This window comes from Martes martes (genome assembly GCF_963455335.1).
Source record: "Martes martes genome assembly, chromosome: 8".
NCBI classification, from domain to species: domain Eukaryota; kingdom Metazoa; phylum Chordata; class Mammalia; order Carnivora; family Mustelidae; genus Martes; species Martes martes.
The window spans coordinates 120,977,630-121,001,893 of NC_137895.1; the positions used below are offsets into that span (position 1 = coordinate 120,977,630).

General features: G+C 38.7%; 1 protein-coding gene across 1 annotated transcript in view; it reads left to right on the forward strand.

The window, feature by feature from the left end:
• Window positions 1-12,994, forward strand: part of MRC1 (mannose receptor C-type 1) — a 106,854-nt gene extending 93,860 nt beyond the window's left edge. Inside the window, exons 27-30 of the mRNA XM_080812401.1 lie at window positions 9,299-9,412; window positions 9,942-10,106; window positions 10,893-10,934; window positions 12,044-12,994. Coding sequence (XP_080668527.1) covers window positions 9,299-9,412; window positions 9,942-10,106; window positions 10,893-10,934; window positions 12,044-12,294 — 572 coding nt within the window. The 3' untranslated portion in view covers window positions 12,295-12,994. The remainder of the gene's footprint in view (window positions 1-9,298; window positions 9,413-9,941; window positions 10,107-10,892; window positions 10,935-12,043) is intronic.
• The last annotated feature ends 11,270 nt before the right edge of the window (window positions 12,995-24,264 follow it).

Below are 24,264 nucleotides of genomic sequence, written 5' to 3' on the forward strand. Positions count from 1 at the left end.
ACATCATCCCCTCAATTAATTTACAACACTGTAGCCTCAATATTTTAAAGAAATACAGTAGAAAGTAATCATTTGCCGAACAAGTCTTTCTTATTTTCTGCCCTAATATTCTAAATTGTTAGGATTGTCATTCTCAGTTGTCGAGAGTATTGTGTTCACCTCTTCTCCCAAAAGCTCAAGGATCCACAGTGCCCAGGGGCCATTTTGCTTTACTGTGAATAGAAAAGCACGTAGCCTGGGTTATCTGATGTGTGAAGAAAAACAGGACAAAACTCAAATAGACCTGACATAGATGGATGATTTTCCTCTCAAAATAAAAATGTTAAATAAAGTTAATTTGTCAGAGTGCATTTAAAAACCCCACTAAATTAAATCCTACTTTAAAAATTACTGAATTGTGCTTATACTAATTTGTGATTATCTTCGAAGTCAGTGTTCTTTATCCAACAGCGATATATATACAAGGGTTATAATCTCATTTCCTTCAAATTCATTGAAAAATTGACCTTGAGTTTTGACCTTTTCTTTTTACTTTTAGGCTTTTTTTCCCCTTCAGTTCCATTGAGGTATAATCAATACATAAAATTATAAGACATTTAAAGTATACAGTGTGGTGGCTTGATACCATCAAGTTAATTAATACATCATATCACTTATCACATATTTACCTTTTTTTTTTTCTTTTCTGGTTGGAACACTTAAGTTCTACTCTCTTGGTAAATCTCAATTTTTTTACAGTACAGCATTATCAGCTATAGTCACCATGTCATCCATTCAATCCCATATGCACACGCACACATATATACACACACACACACTATATTTTCTTTATGCAGTCATCTGTTGATGGACATGTAGGTTGTTTTTGTACCTTGACTATTGTGAATAATGTTGCAGGGAACGTGGGAGGAGAGAGCTACCTTTGAGAAATGATTTCATCGCCTTCGCGTATATAGATACCCGGAAGTGGGACTGCTGGTTCATATGACAGTTCTATCTTTAATTTCTGGAGAACCTCCATGCTGTTTTCCATAAGGGCTATATCAGTTTGCATTCCTACCAACAGTGTACAGGGGATCTCTTCTCTACATCCTTGTTACATTTATCTCATCTTTTTGATAATATCCAGTCTAACAGGTGTGAGGTGATACCTCATCTCACTGTGGTTTTGATTTGTATTTCCTTGATGATTAGTGACATTGAGAATTTTTTCCTGTACTTGTTAGCCATTTTTAAATCTTCTTTGGGGAAAAAAAAATCTATTCAGGTCTATTTGTCTATTTTTTAATTGAGTCTTTTTTTTTGGCTATTGAATTGTGTAAGTTCCTTGTACATTTTAGATCTTAAACCTCTATTAGGATATACAGTTTGCAAATATTTTATCCCCTTTCATAGGTTGCCTTTTCATTTTGTTGACGGTTTCTTTGGCTGTGCAGAAGCTTTTTAGTTTGTGGTAATCCCATTTGTTTATTTTTGTTTTTGTTGCTTTTGCTTTTGGTGTCAAATACTATACACACACACACACACACACACACGTATATATATGTACATACGTACGTACGTGTGTGTGTGTGTGTGTGTGTATAGTCATTGTTCTTGGGGAGACAGATAGATAGATAGATAGATTCCTAAAACAAGTAGCTTGCCACCTGTTTTCTTCTTTTTGCTCCTCTGGGTGTATTTGATTGGCTCTTCTTGGAGGCCATCGTTTCTTGTTTCCACTTTACCTGTCTGCACTTTACCTGTCTGAATCCCACTCCTATATGTTTCTGTTCCGTTATTCTTTAGCCCTGCGATTTCTGTTTGGTACTTGTTGATTCTTTCTCTCTCTCTCTCTGTTGAAATTTTCGTTTTGTGCATTGCTTTTTTAACCTCAATGATCATCTTCATAACTGTTGCTTTGAACTCTGTCAGGTAAATCAGTCACCTCTGTTTCATTAAGATCCATTCTGAGATTTATCTTGTTCTTTTGTTTGGAACGTATTTCTCCTTTTCTTCATTTTCCTTGACTTTCTGTGTTGGTTGCTGCACATTGGATAAAACAAATACCTCTCCCAGTTTTGAAAGCTTGGTGTCATGTAGGAGATGAACCTCATCAATCAACCCAACACAACCTCTTGTTTGTCCCTCAACACTTTGTTATGGTCTAAGCCGCCATCTTTGTTTTTTAGTGGCTCCCAGTAGTTGAGGGTGTGCAAGGACCCTGTGATGTCCCAAAGGAGAAAATCACAGTCAGCACATAAATGCAGGCTGATTAGAAGCCGGACTCTCAAGTGGCAGCTAGGAAAATACGTAAGCCAGGTGTGTACACGTGCTCCTTCCAGAGAAACATTGGTGACCTGCTTTTGTCATTGTGGCAAGTCAGAGAAAAGAGGTGGTGGAAGTACCCACCAGATAGCCCAGACTTCATGGAAGATCACACACTGCCCCCAGATGCATGCAAATTAGCAGCTGGACCACAGGCAATGGGTTGTAAAATGTACAGTCAGTCCCTCTCCAAGAAAGGACTGGAAAATGGGCATTTTTGCTGTTTCCTCTTAGCTGAGTCCTGAGTGTGGGGGTGGGGACAGTTGTGGTGAAGTCTCGTGTGCCCATTTAAGAACTGTTTCTTTGTTTTTCTGTCATCCTGTGGGTCTTATGGCTGCAAACCCCACTGGTTTTCAGAGTGAGGTAGTTTGGTGGCCTGTCCCTTAGGGGGAAGCTTTAAAACTTGGAGTGCTAGAGGTGTGGTCCAAACCCTTCTCTCTTCAGGGGAAAGCTGGGAGTTGGCTATTCCTCCTGATTGTGTGGTGCTCTACTGGAGAGTATGTCTCAGCCTTTCCTACTCCTTTAGATGTAGAGATACTCTCAGTTACCCCATATGTCAGAGTAACTCAGCTTTCTTCTGGGTTTCTCTGAGGTAGTTGCTCCATGTGTAACTGTTCGTTAGTGTGTCTTTGAAGGAAGACATTTCAGGAACCTCCTATTTTGTCATCTTAATCCCTTGCTGTAAGTTTTGACTTCAAATTCTGAGTCAAGTGAAGTCTCGTTGACTGTTCTTTGTTCATTTTGTGGGGGGGGTGCTTTATTGTAGGGTATATATATCATATATATCATATGTTGGTTTAGTTCCTTTATTTCTTCATTTCTACTTTCATATCTATATAACATCACATATGTCTATAATTGTTATAGATATGTTATATAGAGAGATATTACAGATATGTTATATATATATACCTGTTACATATGTAGAATATATGTATGGAACATACATAATGTATATGTTACATATATATGTCTATAATTGTTCTATCTTCTTACATATGTATGTTATATATGTGCCTATAATTGTTATATCTTCTTAATGAAATGAAAATTTAATCATTATACATGTCCTTATTTGTCTCTAGCAACAATTTTTGTCTAAAAGTTTATTTTGTCCAGTATCAGTATAGCTACTTCAACTTTTTAAAAGTAACTATTTGCATGGTATATCTCTTTCCATGCTCTTACTTTCAATCTTTCTGTGTCTTTGAATCTCATGTGTGTATTTTGCAGATGACATATAATTAGATAATTTTAAAATTTATTTTCATTTTCTTATTTTAATTGTTAAATTTATTCTGCCAATCTGTTTTTATTACAGCAGTTAATCCATTTATATTTAATATAATTATTGATAGGGTAGGATTTACATCTGCCACTTTACTTATTTGCCATATATCTTGTGTCTTTTGGCTCCTCTATTTCTCCATTTCCACTTTCTTTCATGTTGAATAGATAATCTCTAGTGTACCATTTTAATTTCCTTGTTATTAAAAAATGAGTTATAAACAAAAAATAAATTAATAGTCTCTTATTTTCACTTAGATAGGTACCTTTATTAGTGCTTTTTATATCTTCATATGGATTTGAGTTTCTGTCAAGTATCCTCTCACTTCAGCCTCAAAAACTCTCTTTAGTATTTCTTGTAGCATATATCTGCTTGTTACAATTTCTCTCCATTTTTGTTTAACTATGAATTTATTTTTTTCCCTCATTTCTGAAGGATAGTGTTGCTGGATAGAAAGTTGTTGGTCAACAATCATTTTCTTTTCCAGCCTTTTGAGTATCTCGTGCACTGCCCTCAGGCCCCCATGGCTTCTGTTGAGAAATCAGTGTTAGTTTTTTTGAGGTTTTCTTGTACATGATGAGTCACTTCGCTCTTGCTGATTTTAAGAATCTCTTTCTTTTGACAGTTTGTGGTGTGAATTTCCTTGCAATTATCTTACTTGGAGTTTGGATAAATGCGGAGTTTCCTAGATGTTTACATTAATGTTTTTTGTCAAATTTAAGAATTTTTTTAAATTTTATTTTTTAAAAGATTTTATTTATATATTTGACAAAGAAAGACACAGTGAGAGAGGGAGCACAAGCAGGGGGATTGGAGAAGGAGAAGCAGGCTTCCCGCTGAACAGGGAGCCCAACATGAGGCTCGATCCCAGGACCCTGGGATCATGACCTGAACCAAAGGCAGATACTTAATGACTGAGCCACCCAGGCACCCCAAATTTCAGAATTTTTGACCATTATTTCTTCAAGTATTCTTTTTGCCTTTTTCTCTTTTCCTTCTCAGACCCCCATTATGTATATTTTGATACAATTGATGATGTCCTACAAATCTCTGAGGCTCTGTCAATCCCCCCCCCCCATTATTCAGACTGGATAATTTCAATTTACCTGCTTTCATATTTTTTTGGCTCTTTCTTTTGCTTGATCAAATCTGCTCTTAGGCTGCTCTAGTAAATTTTTCCGTTCAATTATTGTGATTTTCAACTCCAAAATTGTAAGAAATAATTTCTGTCTCCCTCTTAATATTCTCCATTTGGTGAGATATTACTCATACTTATTTTTTTCCCATTCTTTACACATGTTTTCCTTTATTTCTTTAACATACCTGATTTGGTCTTTGGTAAATCAAAGGTGTGGCTCTCTCAGAAACAGTCGGTATTAAATGCTTCTTTTCTTGGGTATGGGTCATACTTTCTTGTGGTTTGTTTTTTTTTTTCCATTTCCTATATTTTTTTTGTTGAAAACTGGACATTTTAAATAACATGATGGGCAGCTCTCAAAATGAGATTCTTTCCATTCTACAGAGTATGCTGTTGTTCCTGTTTGTTGTTTTTTCTCTGGTTTAGTGATTTTCCTTCTCTAATTCTGTAGAGCTTGTATTCTTTTTCATGTGTGGTCACTGCAGTCACTGCTTACTTAATTTAGTGGTCAGCTCATGGCTGGGAACAGATTTCCTTAAATGCCTAGAACCAATAAGTCTCCCAGGGTTTCCTGAGGGACTCTGCCCAAAGGTACTGCCTTCCATATTCATTCAAGTAGTTTAAAACTCTGCCTTAGTCCTCCCTTCCTGTTTGTGCAGACACTCAAGGTCAGCCAGTGGTGAGAGCTTAGGAGTCCCTCAGATTTTTCATAAGCATGCATGTCATCTTGGGTGTGTACATGCCCCAGTACATGTCTGTGGCCTTCTAGATTCCCAAGAATGGATTGAAGTTTTTTGGAGCTCCCTGTGGACTGCTTATTCCCATTTTTCCTTTTAAGTTTTTTTCTTTGTTATCCTCTTTTCCTCACCTGTTATCCCTGCCTCGGTCATCTGTGATGTTAACAATTGCCACTGAAAGTTTTTGAAAAACACCATCAGGAAGAAGGCTGTTTACACTGTTGAGTTCTGAATTAGGATAAATAAAGCCAAACTTTTCAAGTGAGACTTTCCATGGAACTGTCAGATAAAATAATGGAATTCTTTGAATTGGGACTTTGAAAGAGCTCCAACCCCATTCTAAGTATTCTGGTGGCTTCTAGGCTGCTGGTTTCACTGCGATTTGGGTGCTATTTGCTTTTAAGGTAAACAGAGAGCTGAGGATAAGACAATGAAATTAGAACAAGTTAAAACACCATGAAGCTCACTCTTTATCCAAGTTTTTAATGCAGGTTTTTTTTTTTAAAAACTTGCAATGAATATGGAGAAACTTTGTTTTCAATTTTAGGTGACATGTTTTCCCGTAAATAAAATGAATGATTCTCATTTATCAAAACATGTCCAAAATATTTTGAATTAGATGTTATCTTTGAAATATATTAAACAATGGAATATGTAATCATGCAATAAAAACAATCATCAAGGGGATCATCCAGGAGTCAGACCATACATGCAGGCATACAGTTAAGTGTAGGGTTCTGAGATTCAGAATGCCTGGATCATGTCCTCTACTATCATTGGATCTTGACAAATTACTTACCCTCTGTACTTTTGGGTCCTTATCTGTAAAGTGAGGTAACAGTAGTGCTCATTTAATAAGGTAGTTGTAAATTTCTAGTGAGATCACACTTGTAATGCACAATGTGAAATGTCTGGCATAAAGTGCTTAAAATATATTAGTTGTTATTATTATAAAGCTATAGATTTTTACTCTAAACTCTAATGCTGATACTGAATCAACTCTAATGTATTGAGAGATGTTGATGTCAAAGTAATCTAACCAGTCTTTCAGTTTTCCTCTCTCTTTTTACTTTGTACAGTCCTATACCTAAGAGCAAGATTAATAATTAATCCTACTGCCTAAAAAAACTAAGTGTTCTTTATCACTACCTTAAATACCAATCTCTTTCCATCTGCAGAGAGGCCTAACCCAAGTCTTTTTTCACATGTTGACCAAAGCAGTCCATGCAAACTGAGCCATCTAGTAACACTCTAAGTTCCTCCCAGTAGATAGGTCTATCTACCCATCATTTGTCTAGATCATATCGTCATGAACCAAATATGGAGGAATCCATGTATCTGCATGCCATGTTCTTGAAGAAGCTCTAGGCTTCCCTCTCTATGTCTCCTCTCTCATTCCTTCTCTTCTTGGATTTATTTTCTATTCATTCCACTTGAAATCCTATGCTTCTCAATATCTTAAATTCTTTTTCTCCATGCTCTCCTTTAGTTGCTCCACCTAAAAAAAAACCTTCTCTCCATTTGACGTGTCAGTTACATATCATACCTATTTTCTCTTCTAATCCATCCATCTATCTATGCTATCTCCTGAGCCATGACCTTGTTAAGACATACTCTATGATGACCTGAATAGACATTTTTCCAAAGAAGACATCCAGATGGCTAACAGACACATGGAAAGATGCTCAACATCACTAATCATTAGGGAGGTAAAAATCAAAGCCACAATGAAATACCATCTCACACCTATCAGAATGGCTAAAATCAAAAAGAAAAGAAATAACAAGTGTTGGTGAGGATGTAGAGGAAAAGGAACCCTCATACACTGTTGGTGGGAATGTAAATTGCTACAGCCACTGTGAAAAAACATTATGGAAATTCCTCAAAAAATTAAAAATAGAACTATTGTATCATCCCATAATTCCACTTTTGAGTATTCACCCAGAGAAAACAAAAACACTACTTCAAAAAGATATATGTACCCCTATGTTTATTGTAGCATTATTTATAATAGCCAAGACATGGAAGCAACTTACATGTCCATCATTAGATAAGTAGATAAGGAAAATGTGTGATATAGGTATATATGAAATGGAATATTACACAGCCATGAAAGGGATGAGATTGTGCTTTCTTTTTTTTAGAAACTTGATGGACCTAGAGGGTATTTTGCCAAGTGAAATAAGTCAGACAAATACCATATGATTCCATTCATAAATGGAATCTAAAAAAGGAGTAAACAATCAAAAAGCAGAATCAGAGCTATAAATACAGAGAACAAACTGATGGTTGCCAGAGGGGAGGGAGGTAGAATGTTGGGCAAAATGGGTGAACATGAGAGAGGGAGAGATACAGACCTCCAGTTAAGGAATTGGTAAGTAAAGGGAATAAAAGCAGAACATAAGGAATGCAGTGATAATATAATAGTGATGTAATTGGACAGAGGGTAACTGTACTTCTGGTGAACATAATATAATATATCAACTTGTCAAGTCACTAAGTTGTACACCCGAAACTGATGTAACATTGTGTGTCAACTGTAGTCAAATGGAGAAAAACTCACACACATACACATTGCTACAACCAAACCCCCCTCAAAAGGGGATATTACATAAATGCTTAAATATCAGGAGGCAGGGATCAAAGTGAGCCATCTTAGATTCTGTCTACCATGAGAGCTATTGCAATAATTTGAGTGTGAGATACTAGTGGCCATTCTTAAGGTAAAGGTAGTAGAAACATAGAGAAACAGACAGATGTGACAAATATTTAAGCAGTAAAGTCAACAGAATTTGGGCATAGGCACTAGAAAGGGTGGAAGTCAAGAATGATTCTCATGTTCAGGCTTGAGCCAGTGGAAAGATGCTGCCGCTGCCCATTCACTGATACATAAAGAGCTAAGGAGAAATAAGATTTTGGGGCAAGAATTTTTTGAGTTTTGTTTTGTACATGTTGAGCTTGAAGTGCCCATGAAACATTACAGCAGAGTTTAAAAAAAAAAAAAAAGACACGTCCTACTGGTCTTTGCATGTCTTTCAGCAGCTCGTTCAGTGTCTTATACAAAAATTATGCTTAAATCAGGGAAATACAAATCAAAACCACAGTGAGATACCACCTCACACCAGTCAGAATGGCTAAAATCAACAAGTCAGGAAATGACAGATACTGGCGAGGATTGTGGGGGGTGTGGGGGGTAGGGAAGGTAAAAATGAAACAAGATGGAATTGAGAGGGAGACAAACTGTAAGAGACTCTTAATCTCACAAAACAAACTGAGGGCTGCTGGGAAGTGGGGGTTAGGGAGAGCGTGGCTGGGTTATGGACACTGGGGAGGGTATGTGCTATGGTGAGTGCTGTGAAATGCGTGAGCCTGACGATTCTCGAACCTGTACCCCTGGGGCAAATAATACATTATATGTTAATAAAAATAATTCAAAAAATAAATTATGCTTAAAAAAAATTTTTTTAAGTGAGCATGAACAAGGGAGGGGCAGAGGGAAAGGGAGAGAGAGAATCTTAAGCAGGCTCCACACTCAGCATAGAGCTCAGTGCAGGGTCTGATCTCATGACCCTGAGATCATGACCTGAGCTCAAATCAAGAATTGGCCACTTACTCGACTGAGCCAGCCAGGCACCCTCCCCTCCAAATCTTACTGTTAGCAGGGAAAGTGAAATTTTGAGAAGATAAATGTCCACTTTCTGACATTCTTCCCCTTAAGTGGAGATGTTGGGGTGATTTTTATTGCTCTTACTATCAATACTGTCATTATAAAAATATTATTAGCAACTTAAATGTCATTCCATCATGTTGTTTTTTTATACTTTGCAGGCTCCTCTTTGGTTTCCATTGAAAGTGCTGCTGAATCAAGTTTTCTGTCTTATCGAGTAGAGCCACTTCAAAGCAAAACCAATTTTTGGATAGGATTGTTCAGAAATGTTGAAGGTAAATTTGCAGAACAATTATTTAATCACAAATATTTCAAAATGTTCTGTGCAAAAAAGGTTTTCTGTTCCAGAAAGTCTTGCCTTAAATAATAAATTTGTGAAGAGTTTGGAAATTCAAACTTATACTTTCATTTAAAATAAGAACTGAAATTTTAAATGACTCCATATTATGCTATCTTGAAAGCTGTTGATTTAAAGTGTTTTCTGTAGCTAAGTTAGTTTAAGAAGAGTTAAAAAATAATTTGTCTCTTTTGCCAGGAAGAAAAAAATAGGGAAGCTTAAGTATATATATTTGTACTAATTAGGAATCAGTTTTCAAACAATGCTAATAAGAAACATAATCTTCTCAGTCTTTTTTCTCAGTAATAATTGGTTATTATAATCTTGCATACTAAAAGTCTGGTCGTCAACAACAATTGATTATAGTATAAAATAATATGTTTAGAAATTTTGCATGAATAAGTAGAATTTATTTTAAGATGGTTAATTTTTAACCTCTGATTTTACTGACTTTATTTGATCATCAGGAAAATGGCTGTGGATAAACAACAATCCAGTCTCCTTCGTGAACTGGAACACAGGAGATCCTTCCGGTGAACGAAATGATTGTGTAGCTTTATCTGCATCTTCTGGATTTTGGAATAATATTCACTGTTCTTCCTACAAAGGATATATTTGTAAAAGACCAAAAAGTAAGTAAGAATTCTCCTTGCAGCACCTGTGTTCACAGTCCATCCTAGTTTCTTTTAAAAATTAAGGGGTCAGGTGTGGGATTATAATGTGGTTACCGGTCCCCTTATACAAGCTCTCCCCCACGTAAGCGATAAATCCCCGGTGATCAGTTGTCCGCAGCTCTGAGGGGACAAACTCTGTGTGCGAAACTGACATAATGATTTAGATATATCCATACATTTACGATGGGATCCCCAGGCATACGGACTGTAGAGTGGCACGTGGTTTGAGGAGTCGGCTTGCAAAGCCTTATGGCATAAGAGGAAAAAGGGATAAAGTTTGCCCTCTCCACCAAACCAGAAGGGATTGGAGTTCTAGAGATCCCTAGAGAGGGATCAGAATTCACTGTGGAATAAATCGTGTAAGACCAATTAAATCTCCTTCTGAGATTAAGCAGCAGATCATGTAAATACAGGAACTGGGGGAATTAATAGTGTTCTATGCCCACAAAGTAGTACTCTCTAGACTTGAATAATATTTTTATGCCATTCTGCTTCACATAATATCCAACTCTCCCTACAGTTGTAGGATGTTGATACAGGATGGATGGATGGATGGATGGATACATACATAGGTCTTCTAATTTCCATTTATCTATCCTCTATCATCTATCTCTATATATCATATCACCATGGACCAAATATGGAGGATTCCATGTGTCTGTGAACCAAATAATAGTCACTATCTGCCTGCAGTTATTCTGGGGTTTTATAAGTATTTAATTAATTTTTTTATTTCACCAACAGTTGTTGACGCTGAACCTACACATACGTTAATTACAACAAAAGGTAAGACCACTGTGAGATTTTAAGTTCTGTACTAGTAATGTATCAATACAGTTTGTTTGTTTTAAAAACCATAAGAATACCTTCCTATATCCCCTGTATTCAGTAGAATTGCTTGAGTTACATTAACCTTTGTCAATACGTCATCAGCCTCCCTTGAATGATGCTCTAGGAAAGCAGGCCTGGGAGTCAGGTTGGGGTTTTTACCATAGATATTATTGAAAATATTGCTCCATTACAGTGGTGTCTTGTGCAAACCACAGGAGAGATTCCTCTCCAGAATCCCTGTGGTTTTCTTCTTTTTTTTTAAAGCAATATTTTAAATTTTATTTTTATAGACAACTTGAACCAGGTAACTGAAGGTAACTGATCTTATTTCACCAATTTTGTCAGCAGCTAGAAGAACTCAGAGTGACATTAATGGTTTGCTTGCAATCTCCTTATTAGCCCCCTGGGTGTTATTTTTTAACTAATTATACTCATGAGTTCAGATTCCCTCTACTCTTATTTTCTTTTCCTTAGTTTTTCTCCTTTACTTTTTTAAAAATCATCATCATGATGATTATTTATCTTCATATGATGTATTTGTAAGCACCATTAAATTATTTTGAAACAGGTGTACATATTTTAAAACACTGATGTTTGCAGGGTGCCCAGATGGCTCAGTTGGTGAGCATCTGACTCCTGGTTTTGGCTTCGATCATGGTCTCATGGGTCCTGGGATCGAGCCCTGTGCAGGGCTCCGTGCTCAGCACAGAGTCTGCTTGAGATTCTCTCTGTCTCTCCCCCTGTTCTTGCTCACATTCTCACTCTCTCTCTCTTTCTCTCAAATAAATAAACCCTTAAAAAACAACAACAAAAAATTGATTAACTAACAAATGGAATGTTCCTGCAACTGAACAATAATCTTAACACCTAAAACAATCCTCTAGGTCACGTGGACTCCTGTTTTCATGTCCTGCATTTCTGTCTGACAAACGTCAAGGAATATTTGACACGAAAGGACATTTATGCATTTTGGCTTTTCCAAAAAAGGAAATTGTCTCGTTCTCCATAGTATTCTACCTTTTGCCTCTCTCCACCTTTCTCCTCACGATTTTGTTTATTTCCAGCTGACCCAAGGAAGATGGACCCTTCCAAACCGTCTTCTAGCGTGGCAGGAGTCGTGGTCATAGTGGTCCTCCTGATCGTGGCGGGTGCTGGCCTTGCGGCATATTTCTTTTATAAGAAAAGACGTGTGCCTTTACCTCAAGAAAGCACTTTTGAGAACACTCTCTATTTTAACAGCAGATCAAGTCCAGGAACTAGCGATATGAAAGATCTCATGGGCAACATTGAACAGAATGAACACGCAGGCATCTAGTATCCTAATGGGATTTCAATATATTTGAATTTCATAACATTATAACTAAAATGTTAAGGTCTGTAATGCAATGTGATTGTTTCTTTAAAAATTTGTACTGTAGTGAAATGGACTGTCCTTTTTCTTTGCCTCATTGAAGAAGTAATTGCTCGTGTTCTCGTCTGGCAAGGGATTTTCACGAAAGAGGGATAAGGATACGGACTACCACTTGAAAAATAGCTTAGGTGAACACAGAACCCAAGAATGCCAACTTAAAATGTAAGCATCACTGGTGTGTAGCCAGTATCATCTGCCTGTGGGTTAGAAGAACCCCAAAGACCTAAGCTTCCTGAAATAGATCAAGGAGCTCCCAAAGCAATGTTACCCATTGAACTGTAATTCGGTAATTAGAAGACCGTTTAAAAATTCAGGTACAGATAACCTCAGGTGGCATGAAATTTTAGTCACTGTTTTCGCTTACCAGTCATGATTTTTACTTCAGTTATTTAGAATTGTATTTGTATACATGCAGAAAGAATGAGGCAGCTGAGAATCTTGTTTTTTCTGAGCAGGGTTTCCCAGGCTGAATCTTGCAAAGGTGTTCTTTGTCCTGTTATATGTATATCAGGAACACAAAGATGTGAAATAAAAATGTAAATTTGCATAACTGGATGTACTTAGATAATGTGAAATAAACATCAAAGACAAGGTCTATTTTTAATATATGTGTATTTTGGTGATCTTGGTAAATGTCAATTTTCTTTTAAGTAAGACTTATTTATCTGTTTACCATATACTTTACTCTGAAAATAAATAATATGATTAGTAGAGGAATTCTTTAAACCTTCCATCTATTTGAGAGAGATGTGTTGCTAAAATAGGTGTAAAATGAATTCTTTTCCCACAGTGACTTGCATAATTATTCTAGATCTTCTCCTGTAACACTGGTTCAAGTCAGAATTCAACAAAGACACTGTTACTCAAAGTTAGGTCTCTAATATCTTTTTCCCACTTTAATAATTAATCATTGCTTTTTGTCTTAAAAAATGTTGCCTTAGATAAAGCTTCCTGTTCATTGTGTAATACTTGGGAGGTTTCACATCCCACACAGCTACCACATATCAGCCCATCCTGGCCTTTGTCGAGACCTGCAGTCCCAGGACAGGACTCAGACGGCATCAAGAGGTCTGGGAACGTCCAAAAATTACACGCATAATGCTGCGCTAATTTGTGTTTGTGCCCTTTTTTTTTTCTTTTCTGGGAAGAAAATGGCAGATTTTCAGGTAAGTCTGTAATTCAAAACAGATGAAGAAGCTGCACGTTGGGTGGGATGAGGATGGAGTTTCTAATACCCCAACTCAGATGAGTAACAGGCGGAAAGAAATAGGAAGGGAGAGGTAGGTCGTTGTGGGAAAGGTTGCTGAGCACAAACAATTCCCTCTCATACTTGAAACAGTAGAAGACAAGTTGCTTTTTATTTTCTTGGTAAGAATGAAGCATTTTCCATCTGAAGAAATTTCAATGGAAACGATGACTGTAGAATCACAGCTGTATGTACTGAACTATGCTAAAGGAATGACTTTCCTAATATAATATATATATTAGGATATATGTATTAGGAATATATGCTATATATATTATATATACTAATATATACTATGCATATATCACATATATACTGTATATAGTATCTATTATATATATTATATTGTATATATAGACATATACTATATATACATAGTATATTACAGATACTATATATAGTATATCATATATAGAGAGAGATACAGATATATATTATAAATATACATATGCATAGTATATATGTAATAACTATTATAGATATATAGTGTGTGTATATATATACTATACTATGTATACTGTGTGTGTATATATATATATTTTTAACGATTTTATTTATTTATTTGACACAGAGAGAGAGGTCACAAGTAGGCAGAGAGGTAGGCAGAGAGGCAGGCAGAGAGAGAGGGGGAAGCAGTCTCCCTGCTGAGCAGAGAGCCTGATGTGGGGCTCGATCCCAGGACCCTGAGATCATGACCTGAGCAGAAGGCAGAGGCATAACCCACTGAGCCACCCAGGCGCCCCTGTAGTATATATATTATATATAATCTATATTATAGTATCTATAATAAATATTATATATAGTATGCATAGTATGTGTACCCTATAGAAAGATATATACCATATATAGATACTATTTCTATACATAGTATATGCATACACTGTATATACACTATACTATTTATTATATAAGTATATATACATATATACTACATATACTAAAATATACATATTATACATGTATTATATATATTATATGTAGCATGTATTCTTTATATATATACACACTATATAGTCTCTTTATATTTCTTTTTCCTAATACATGCATATTTTTTCCCTTAAGATACAGGAGAGAACTAGAAATATAAAATAAGGAGAAATACATAAAAGAGCATGATTTAAAAATTATTTACAAAAATCATTATAACTCAGAGCCACATAGTCACAGAAAACATTTTGGATGTCAAACACGTATCTCAGAATTAAACGTCTCGCCTTTCTGACAAATAGTCCACATTTGGCACAGTGCTGAGCATTAGATTTCGCACTCACATTATCTACTCGAGTATATAATCAAATAGTTTGGTCATTTGTATCTACACAAATATCCAAACACAGTAGTAAAATATCAGGGATATTTTGTGGGTGGAGAAGAGCCATTGTATGCAGTTTGGGTCTTGGTTGCTGGAGGTGAGTTGTTTCATTTCTTTACCAGAAATTCTATCTGGCAGACCAAATGTTTAATTGCTTTCCTCGACGGCTTGCTCACTTCAGGTTTGCATCAGAATCCAGCAGCTGGAAGACTCTTGAGGATATTTTTTCCCCCCAGTGGAGCTCAGACAATGTGAATCATCTGTAACTTGAACTCTAAAACTAGAATTGGTATCTGTAGAGACTGGCAGACTCTGAATTCACTTTTCAGGAGTCGCTAGTGCATCTGGTTGTATGTTTGCCCAGTCGTCTGTCAGGTGTTTCTGGAGCGCCCGTCACATGTGCCAGACATGGAGCCACCCACGGGAGACTCAAATACAGGTACGGAGCAGTGCGTGTCCACAGACGTGCACAGCCCAGATCATTTTACAATGATATAGGAGATCCACTGGTAGAAATAGGCTTAAGATATTTTTTCAGCTTGGGGCCCCTGGGCGACTCAGTTGGTTAAGCGTCTGTCTTCAGCTCAGGTCATGATGCTGGGACTGAGCCCTGCATCAGGTTCTCCACTCAGCAGGGAGTCTGCTTCTCCCTCTATCCCTCTCCCTGCTCATACGCTCGCGCTCTCTCTCTCTCAAGGAAATAAATAAAATCTTAACATTTTTTTCAGCTTTCTTGAGATAGAATTGACATATAACCGTGTCAGTTTAAGATGTACAACATAATGATTTTCTATCTGTATGTCTTGCAGCATGATGACCTCAGTAAGGTGAGTTAGCACAGCCCTCACATCCCATAGTTACAATTTGAAATATAATTTGTCTTAAGCTTTTAATGGAGCAGTGATGGATATAGACAAGGTTTTAGCAATGCCAGAACTGAGTTTTGTGTGTCCAAGAGGTTAACTTAGGGAGGTACCCTCCTGAAGAAAGGTAATACGAAAAAGTAGGTACAAAAGTGAAAATTTATTCAAAATGAAAAAAGAAACAAGAAGTTACACATTTTTTAAAGTTGGCAGCTACAATAAATATCATAAATTCAGGACAAATTATGATTTATTTTTTAATAATTAACTGCCTGATGTACTTTGTATTCATTTTCTAGGATTTACCATAATGAAACACCATGGACTGGTAGCTTAAACAATGCACGTTTATTTTCTTCCAGCTTTCCTACAGCTTACCGTTCTGAAGGTTGGAAGTTCAAGGTCACTGTACTGGCCGGGAGGAGGTGTGGTGCTCTGATGTCTCTCTCCCTCTGGCCTCCAGATGGCTGCCCTATTCCCGCCCCTTTATATAGCTGTCGCTCTGTGTGCAGGAGTTCCTTGTGTCTCTGTGTGGGTCCTACCTCCTCGTATAAAGGTACCAGTTAGACTGGACTAGGTCATACCTTAAAGACTGTGTTTTTAACTTAATACCCTCTTTAAAGATCCTATCTTCATATATAGTCACATTCCGAGTTACTAGGGATGAGGGCTCACCCATTGGAATTTGGCAGGGGTGGGAGGACTCAGTTCAGCCTATCACATACTTCAGAACACTTCTTTCTGATTATCCCTTGTATTTGTCAGTTTTCCAGAGAAACTGAACCAATAGAATGTGTCTGTCTATCTATCTATCTAACATTCAACTATCTTTTTATCTACTTAGCTCTCATCTATCTAAAGGGAGAAAGATATTTTAAGGAAAAGACTCATGCATTTGCAGGTGTCTGATAACTCCAAAATGAACAGGATAGGTGAGCAGGTTGGAGACCCAGGGAAGAGTTGCAGTTTGAGTCTGAAGGCGGTCAGTCTGCTGGCGGACTCACTCAAGGAAGGTCAGCCTTGAACTGATTAGACAAGCCTCACCTGCACTAAGGAGGATAATGTGCTTTACTCAAAGCCCACTGATTTCAATGTTAATCTCATCCAAAATAACTCCTTCACAGAAACATCCAGAATAATGCTTGAGCCCATATCTGGCATCATGGCCCAGCCATGTGGACATGTAAAATTAACCACCACACGCCTTTAAATGGCAATGGTTTTGCAGTATTTTTTATAGAGTAGAAAGATAACGCAGGCTTCAGCATGACAGAACAAAGTTTTGAAAAATTCTTTCATAGTTTATAGTTTAACTCTTTAACTTGTGATTGATAATGTAGTATAAATTTTAGGATTAAGGTCAACTATGGGAAAACCTCTTGAATTTCATTCATCTATAAGCATTAATACTTAGGGCATTCATTTGAGTTCCTGTGCACGCATGTGTATGTAACAAGTAATTGTAAATACCTCTGAATCTGGTCATAATCACTAATCAGTTTGTTGACATTTTTATAATGGTTTATTATGAGTGCTTGGTGAGGTTGGTATTTTGTATCAAATCAGCTAATAGTTTAAATGGGACCTGCATTTTATTCTAATTCTTTAAAAGAAATTTTTAAGATTTTATTTATTTATTTGACAGAGAGGGAGAGAGCATGAGAGAGCACAAGTAGGGGGAGGGGCAGGCAGAGGGAGAGGGAGAAGTAGCCTCCCCACTTAGCAGGGAGCCCGGGTGTGGCTTGATCCCAGGATCCTGGAATTAGGACCTGAGCTGAAGGCCGATACTTAACTGATTGAGCCACCCAGGTGCCCCCTTTGGCAAATAAATTTTAAAATGACAAAATAAGGTATACTTTCTATACATCCAAACGTGCAGTCTGCCAGGAATTATAAAAGAATTTCTCAGTTGTTTTTCTGAGATGTTCCAAAAATATTTTTCCAACTTACAGGTAAAGTGTATATGCTACCTTACGTCACCCTTCCATTTTGAACTGGTTGGATGACAACTGAAATTTCGACTTCAGTTTTCTTCCCTGTGGTAAGTGGAGCAATTTCTGTAGACTAGCCTCTGCTGGCAAATGTTTCAAGTGTTTCTCAATCCACTTACATGGATCCTGGGCACATTAGGATGTGCTCACACTACTGAATAAATTCTGGTTCTCCAGCGGGCTGGACAATCTGATACAGTGGATGGTAGGTGCGTTCCCAGAAGCCTCGAGGTGGCTGACTGACATGATGGTTTCAGGAGACTGAACCACAGTGTTCAGTCCAACGTGAATCTAGCCGCTCTGTGAAGGGATTTTGCAGAAGTAATTGAAGTCCCTAAATCAGGTGACTTTAAGTTGAGGATATTATTGTGTGTGGGCCTGGCTTAATCAGTTCAATGGTCTCTCAGAATTGGGCTTGGGCTTTCCCTGGGGTGGGGCTGGGGGCAGACTCTTGCTTTTAGGAAACTGTTTGGCCCGTGGAGTTCCAACTTGCTCCGGATCTCCCCTTTGTGATGGCCTCCCTGGTGGATTTCAGACTTGCTCGGACAGTCTGCCCAGTTACATAAGCCAATTCCTTATGTCTCTAGAGACATTTACCTATTATTTATCATCTATCTATCTATCTATAGCTATCATCCATCTATCATGTTAATATTTCCTACTGGTCCCCTTTCTTTGCCTGAACCCTGACTGATATACCTATACCGACAACCACATAAACATATTATTCCATTAAACCAACCCAATACATTCCGAACTCAATGTCCCTTTACCCTGATTCCCAAAAGTGCTCACGATCATTCCCATACGACCTGACACAAGAAGGAGTTTAATGGAAGGGTAGTAGGAGTAGAGAGTCTGAATCAGTTAGGGTTAGAATATCTTACTTTGGCACATCTTATTTTGAAAAACACAACTGTGTGAAAACACGGCTAGGACCCTGTCCAAGAACTTAAAAGGGATGCATGCAAGGGAAGGCTCCCCAAATTAGGCTTCCTTTGAAAGCGTCATTAGAGAACCACTCTGAATGTCAGGACGAGTTTCTGAGAGAGGGGCCATTGGAGAGGAGACCTGAGCACAGCCCCATAAGATGAGAGAAAAGACTATCTCGGTGGGGAGGAGGAGGGTAGGAACAGATGCCAGACAGAGGAAATCTGGAGCAAAACCAGAGAGGAGAACCCACTGGTTGTAGATAGGGAGTAAAGTGGGGTGAACCTGGTAGAGACTAGAATTCAGGAGTCACACCCTCAACCACAGGCAGCTGGCATCTTCCGTTTGGTCCTCCCCTCGCTTCATCTGCATTCAAAGCACCTTTTTTGTTTGGTTGTTTAGGGATGTTATTTATTTGTTTGACACAGAGAGAGAGAGAGAGAGAGAGAAGGCACACAAGCAGGCAGAGGGAGAGGGAGAAGCAGGCCCCCTCCCTGAGCAGGGAGCTGGATTGCAGCCTTGATCCCAGAACCCCAGGATCATGACCTGAGCCGAAGGCAGAGGCTCTGAGCCACCAGACGCCCCTACCTTCGGAGCACCTTGATGTGTCGGGTTCGGCCCAGTTGACCTAACCAAGGACACAGCGTGTCTCGCTAGTTCGGTGCTAGGTAAAGCTGCATATGTAAGCCGGCCTCGCTTCCGGAGGTCCTGAGAACTCACACTCCTTTTTTCTCAGACCTTTGTGTTTGGAGCCACTAAGTTACTCTAGTCGATGCAGGAAGAATTAGGCTCTGAGACTGCTGGGGTCTTCGATTACCTAACTATGGGATGCGCAAAACAAGCTTGTTGGCGTAGCAAAATTGGAGGCTGAAAAATGTTAATTTAGAAACCCTTGAATTATGAAGAATATAAGGCCCCTGTATTAGTGAGAATTTCTTTTCTGCTAATATCTTAGGGAAAACCTATTCCATTGGCTATAAATGGGCATCTCCACCCAGGTTGCCCTTTTTAATTGCCTGGGCCTCACCTCCAACCTGTCAAATGAGAATCTGGGAGTGGGACTCAGGCACTGGCTGCTTGACCAGCAGCACGGAAGAGGGCAAACCAATAAAAACTGCCCAGGTGACCTTATGAACTGGATAATGAAATAATAAGGTTAAATAGTACAAGTTTGAAGGTGTTAATTGTTCCTCAGGGTTCCCTAGCAGGTCAAAATTCTTGAGAAAAGGAATATGGTCATAGTTTTCAAAATTAGCAGAGGGCAGTTGGTGAATTTCATGATGTAGGATGGCTGCCCTTAATATAACTTTTTCTTTTTCTTTCACTAAAAAGAAGATATAACCAAAAATAGTAATATTACAATTTGCCCTTGCATACTTCTGGTTTTTCTTAGAGAATTCATATTGTATGCAAATATCAAATAAGAAAATTTCCTTAAAACACTGTTTTTGGTCAAGCCTAAATAGATGTTGTCATAAAAATGTTTCAGGAGATTTCTTCCACTGGAACTTTTATCCAAATTGGTGCAACACATATTTTGGTATTAGAATTTCCTTAGCATTCTATAAATAATGTTTTTTTTTTTTTTTTTTTTTGGAAGGGTCCTTGACAGGCAGCAATTTTGAACAAAAGATGGCACTGACATTGGAAAGGCTCCCTGAGTTGGCTGGAGATCCTGGCTGTGCTGTGGGGGCTTTAAAATATTAAAAGTTATTCATGGTGTCCCTGCACGATTAGATTTTGGCAAAGATTGTTGATCTCACGCAATGAGCTCTGTGGGTTGAGTGAAAACCATTCCTATCACAGCTTTCTCCTTATGGGTCTGATTACAGTTCATGTACACAGAGTTCTCCCAGAGTCTGAGAGAACCCCGCAAAGCGATCATGCTCCCTTTTCTGTTAACTTTATGTTTTCCTTAAGGACAGGAAAGTTCGAGACTCTGTGGGCTTGCTCCTGATTTGGGGCTTTGGCAGGGGTTCTCAAACCGTGACGGGCATAAGAGTCACATAGGGAGTGTATTCAAAAATACAGATTCCTCTGGGCTCATGGTTCTGATCCTGATTAAGAAGAGCTGGGTTGAGGTCCTGGAATCTGCCTTTCAGCGGGCATCCCAGGAGATTCTGATGGCCGCGGGCTATGATTTTCGATGAGCTCATTTTCAGAATCATTTTGCATTGAGATAGCATTTCCTTAAAGCTGTTAGAAATCTCACATAATCCCATAATCCCTGAGGTAAAAGCAGGATAGCCAAATAGCATGGGAGTTAACCAGAGTTTCAGTTTTTCCATTCTTTCTGTTAATTAACCAGGAGCTGTTGATGCTAAAATCTTCCTGCACTACTTTTCATAAACTCCCTTATACTCTCTGCTCTCTACTGAATGTTTGCCTCTCCCCCCACCCCCACCCGACTCATACATTGAGACCTAATTCCCAGTGGGATGGTCTTAGGAGGTGGGGTCTTTGGGAGGTGATTAGGTGGTGAAGGTTGCGCCCTTGTGAATGGAATTAGTGCCCTTATAAAAGAGACCCCAGAGAGCTTCCTGTCCCTTCCATCACATGAAGACACAGAAAGAAGACTACTGTCTATGAACCAGGAAGCAGGTTCTCACCCGACACTGAATCTGCTGGTAACTTGATCTTGGACTTCCCAGGCTCCAGAACTGTGAGAAATAAATGTTTGTTATTTCTTGACCTACCAAATCTACTAGAATCTACTAGAATGCCTATGGCTTTCTATTAGAGCAGCCCAAGTGGTCTAAGACATTCTCCCAACACTAACCTGTGCCTACATCCCCTTTATAGTTACCATTAACGAATATGTGTGAGTTGATGATTTGTGTCTCTTGTTCAATCTTAGAATATTAACTCAGAGAAGGGAAAAGCTAGATATTATGTGGTCCTGGACAGAACCCTAGATCCTTGTGAAAAGCATCATTTCTCTTTGCTGTGGGAGAAAGCAAAGAAATTGTCCCTAGAGAGACTCCCCATCTCATGGAAATGTCAGTTGTGATGGGTCAGGGTTTGCTCATGTTATAAAAGGGAGTACATGGAAACCTTGTAATGCTGTGACCATCAGAACTCTGTATTCACATTTATTTTCTTGATAAGGTGGAAATGAAACCTCATCAGCTTCTTTGATAAAAATTGCAATATTTCAAAGAGGATTCTGTCTCTTATTTTCCCTCAATTTCCTGGAAATCAGGAGCAGCTCTTGGCAAGAAGGTAATAGGGATAATTTCCTATCATGCTAGACACAGTGGCCTGTAATTGAATGAATTCCAGATGGTCCTAAAGTGTGTTCTGCCAACTGCCACGTTCCACCTGAGGGGTTAATTCCAAAACCCCCAAGTCCTGGCTCTTGAGCTGTGAGGACAGAAGAGGAGATTTGAAGTTTCTAACAGACAAGAATGAAGGATGTGGGATCAACAGTCTCTAGGTATCCCCGTCTCTGAATATGACAGTTTGCTTATCAGGCAAGATTTAACTTCCTTGAGGAAATACCAGGTGTAAGAGATGTGCAAGATCTCTATGTGTTTTGTGTTCTTGACCTTGGGTCTCAATACAAAGTCCTGATTTTCTCTGGTTGTGTCTGGCCTTCTCTCTGGGCCTTGCGGCCATGTGTCAGTAGGTTGTGAATACACATGAATTATGGAAGAACTGCTTTTGTCAGAAGAGTCTGCTTCCATATCCCAGGTAGCCCATCAGCCCCTGACTGCTGTGGGCCACCTCCCCACCTGCAGGGCAGCTCTGCGGGAAACACCAGACTGGAGCACCTGTGGTGTGTGTGCCACAAGACAGGTAATGGGACTCTTGCTTTTATCATCCAGGGAGCCACTCCTCGCCCAGTGAGGACCACCAGGCCAACATTGCAGAGCACGAAGAAGGAAGCAGATCCAGTGTGGGGCCTTCTTCGCTTGAGTAGCTGACAGAGATTTCACTGCCAAGTAACGGAGAATCTGGCAGAATCTCTGAAGAGCCTCAGCCAACTGGAACTTTGGAAGCCACGGCTTTCTTCTGAGCTCCCCCTCAAGATGTGTATAGTCATTGCGCTTGTTTTGCTTCCTCCCTGTTCTTGTTTAAAAGCCAGATTTCTCCCTGGACAGACAGCAAAATCTCAGTCCTCTGGGGTTGCCATAAGGGCAGAGAGGAACAGGGAGAACAAGCTTGGGGAGGCCAGGGCGGTATCAGGTAACCTTTCTTGAAGTTGATCTTTAGAGTATCCAAGCCACTGTGTTCTTTTGGACTGTCTTCAACCAAGCATTTCCCACAGTGCCAAGCCTCAGGATATCAAAGAACCACTCACAAAATATTCTCTCTCTCAGAAGAAGCAGAATGATTTTGCTAAGAGGGCATTTCTGCCAACACATATCACATAGACTGAGACAGTTAAAAAAAAAAAAAAAAAGATTAAAAAAAGGCCTAAAGAGATGAGAGTGAGTTTTCAGTGGAAAGAACACAGTCACTCCCCTTCCAAGAGTTCCTGTGATCCAGCCAACCTAAGCTACTTTGGTGGATGCCACCTCCTCTGTGTCCCTCAAGAATGACTAAAACAATGGGAAACATGGTACCTCAGTGACCATAACTGGTACCATACCTGGGTAGTCATCAACATCCATAATCATGCATTTTTTTAGCTCTCACTTTGTTTTCTTCATTCAGTGGTATTTCAGTTTCCATTGTATCTGATAGAAGTGTCCAGGGGTCAAGGGCTTTAAAGAACCACAATGGAAAAATGACAACTGTATAAGCTACAAACTCAAAAGCTGTTGCTGGGACCTAGCCAGAGGTAAATGGTCAAATGGACACACCCTGTTCTTCTGAACACACCAATCATAGCATGACAACTTCCCCAAATATTTGACAGATCTGTGAAGCTGGTCACTCCTGCAATTCTGGCAGGCCCTTCTGTATTAGTACAGAAAGCAGACCTACATCCATTTGGTTGAGTGTTGAGGCCAAAAGTACCATCATAAGGATGATCAACACCATCACCTATCACCCCTAAGGAGTCCTGTCTAAGACAGCAATGATCACCATTAGGGCACGAAAAGTTGAGTCAGAAATGAGGATACCATCCATACCACCCATGGGGCTGAAGGCCACACCCAACACATGAACAATATGAAACCTTACAACTTTCAAGAAGGTGGTTGAGACAGTACGCCGATTACTGATGACAGACAAATCTAGAGTTGAGGCTGTTTTCAGTACTGTCTTGACAGAGCTTATAAAAATGCTGAAGATGCCAACAACAAACTCAAGACAGCACAGATCCATTGGGTCATATGTGCTTGTTGTCACAAAGCTTCTGAATGACCCTAAAAAGATTTTACCCTTGGTGCCCCTTTTAATTTTTCTTGTCATATTTATCTTTAAAAGCTTCAAGAAGAACTACACCCACAAAGTTCTTAATTAATAGACTTTAGGTGATTATGAAGGAATTACTGGAAGGATAATTACACAAAAAACAATTTCTGTATTAAGTGTGCTTGGAAATCTGGAAATTTCTGTATTAAGTGTGCTTAGAAATCT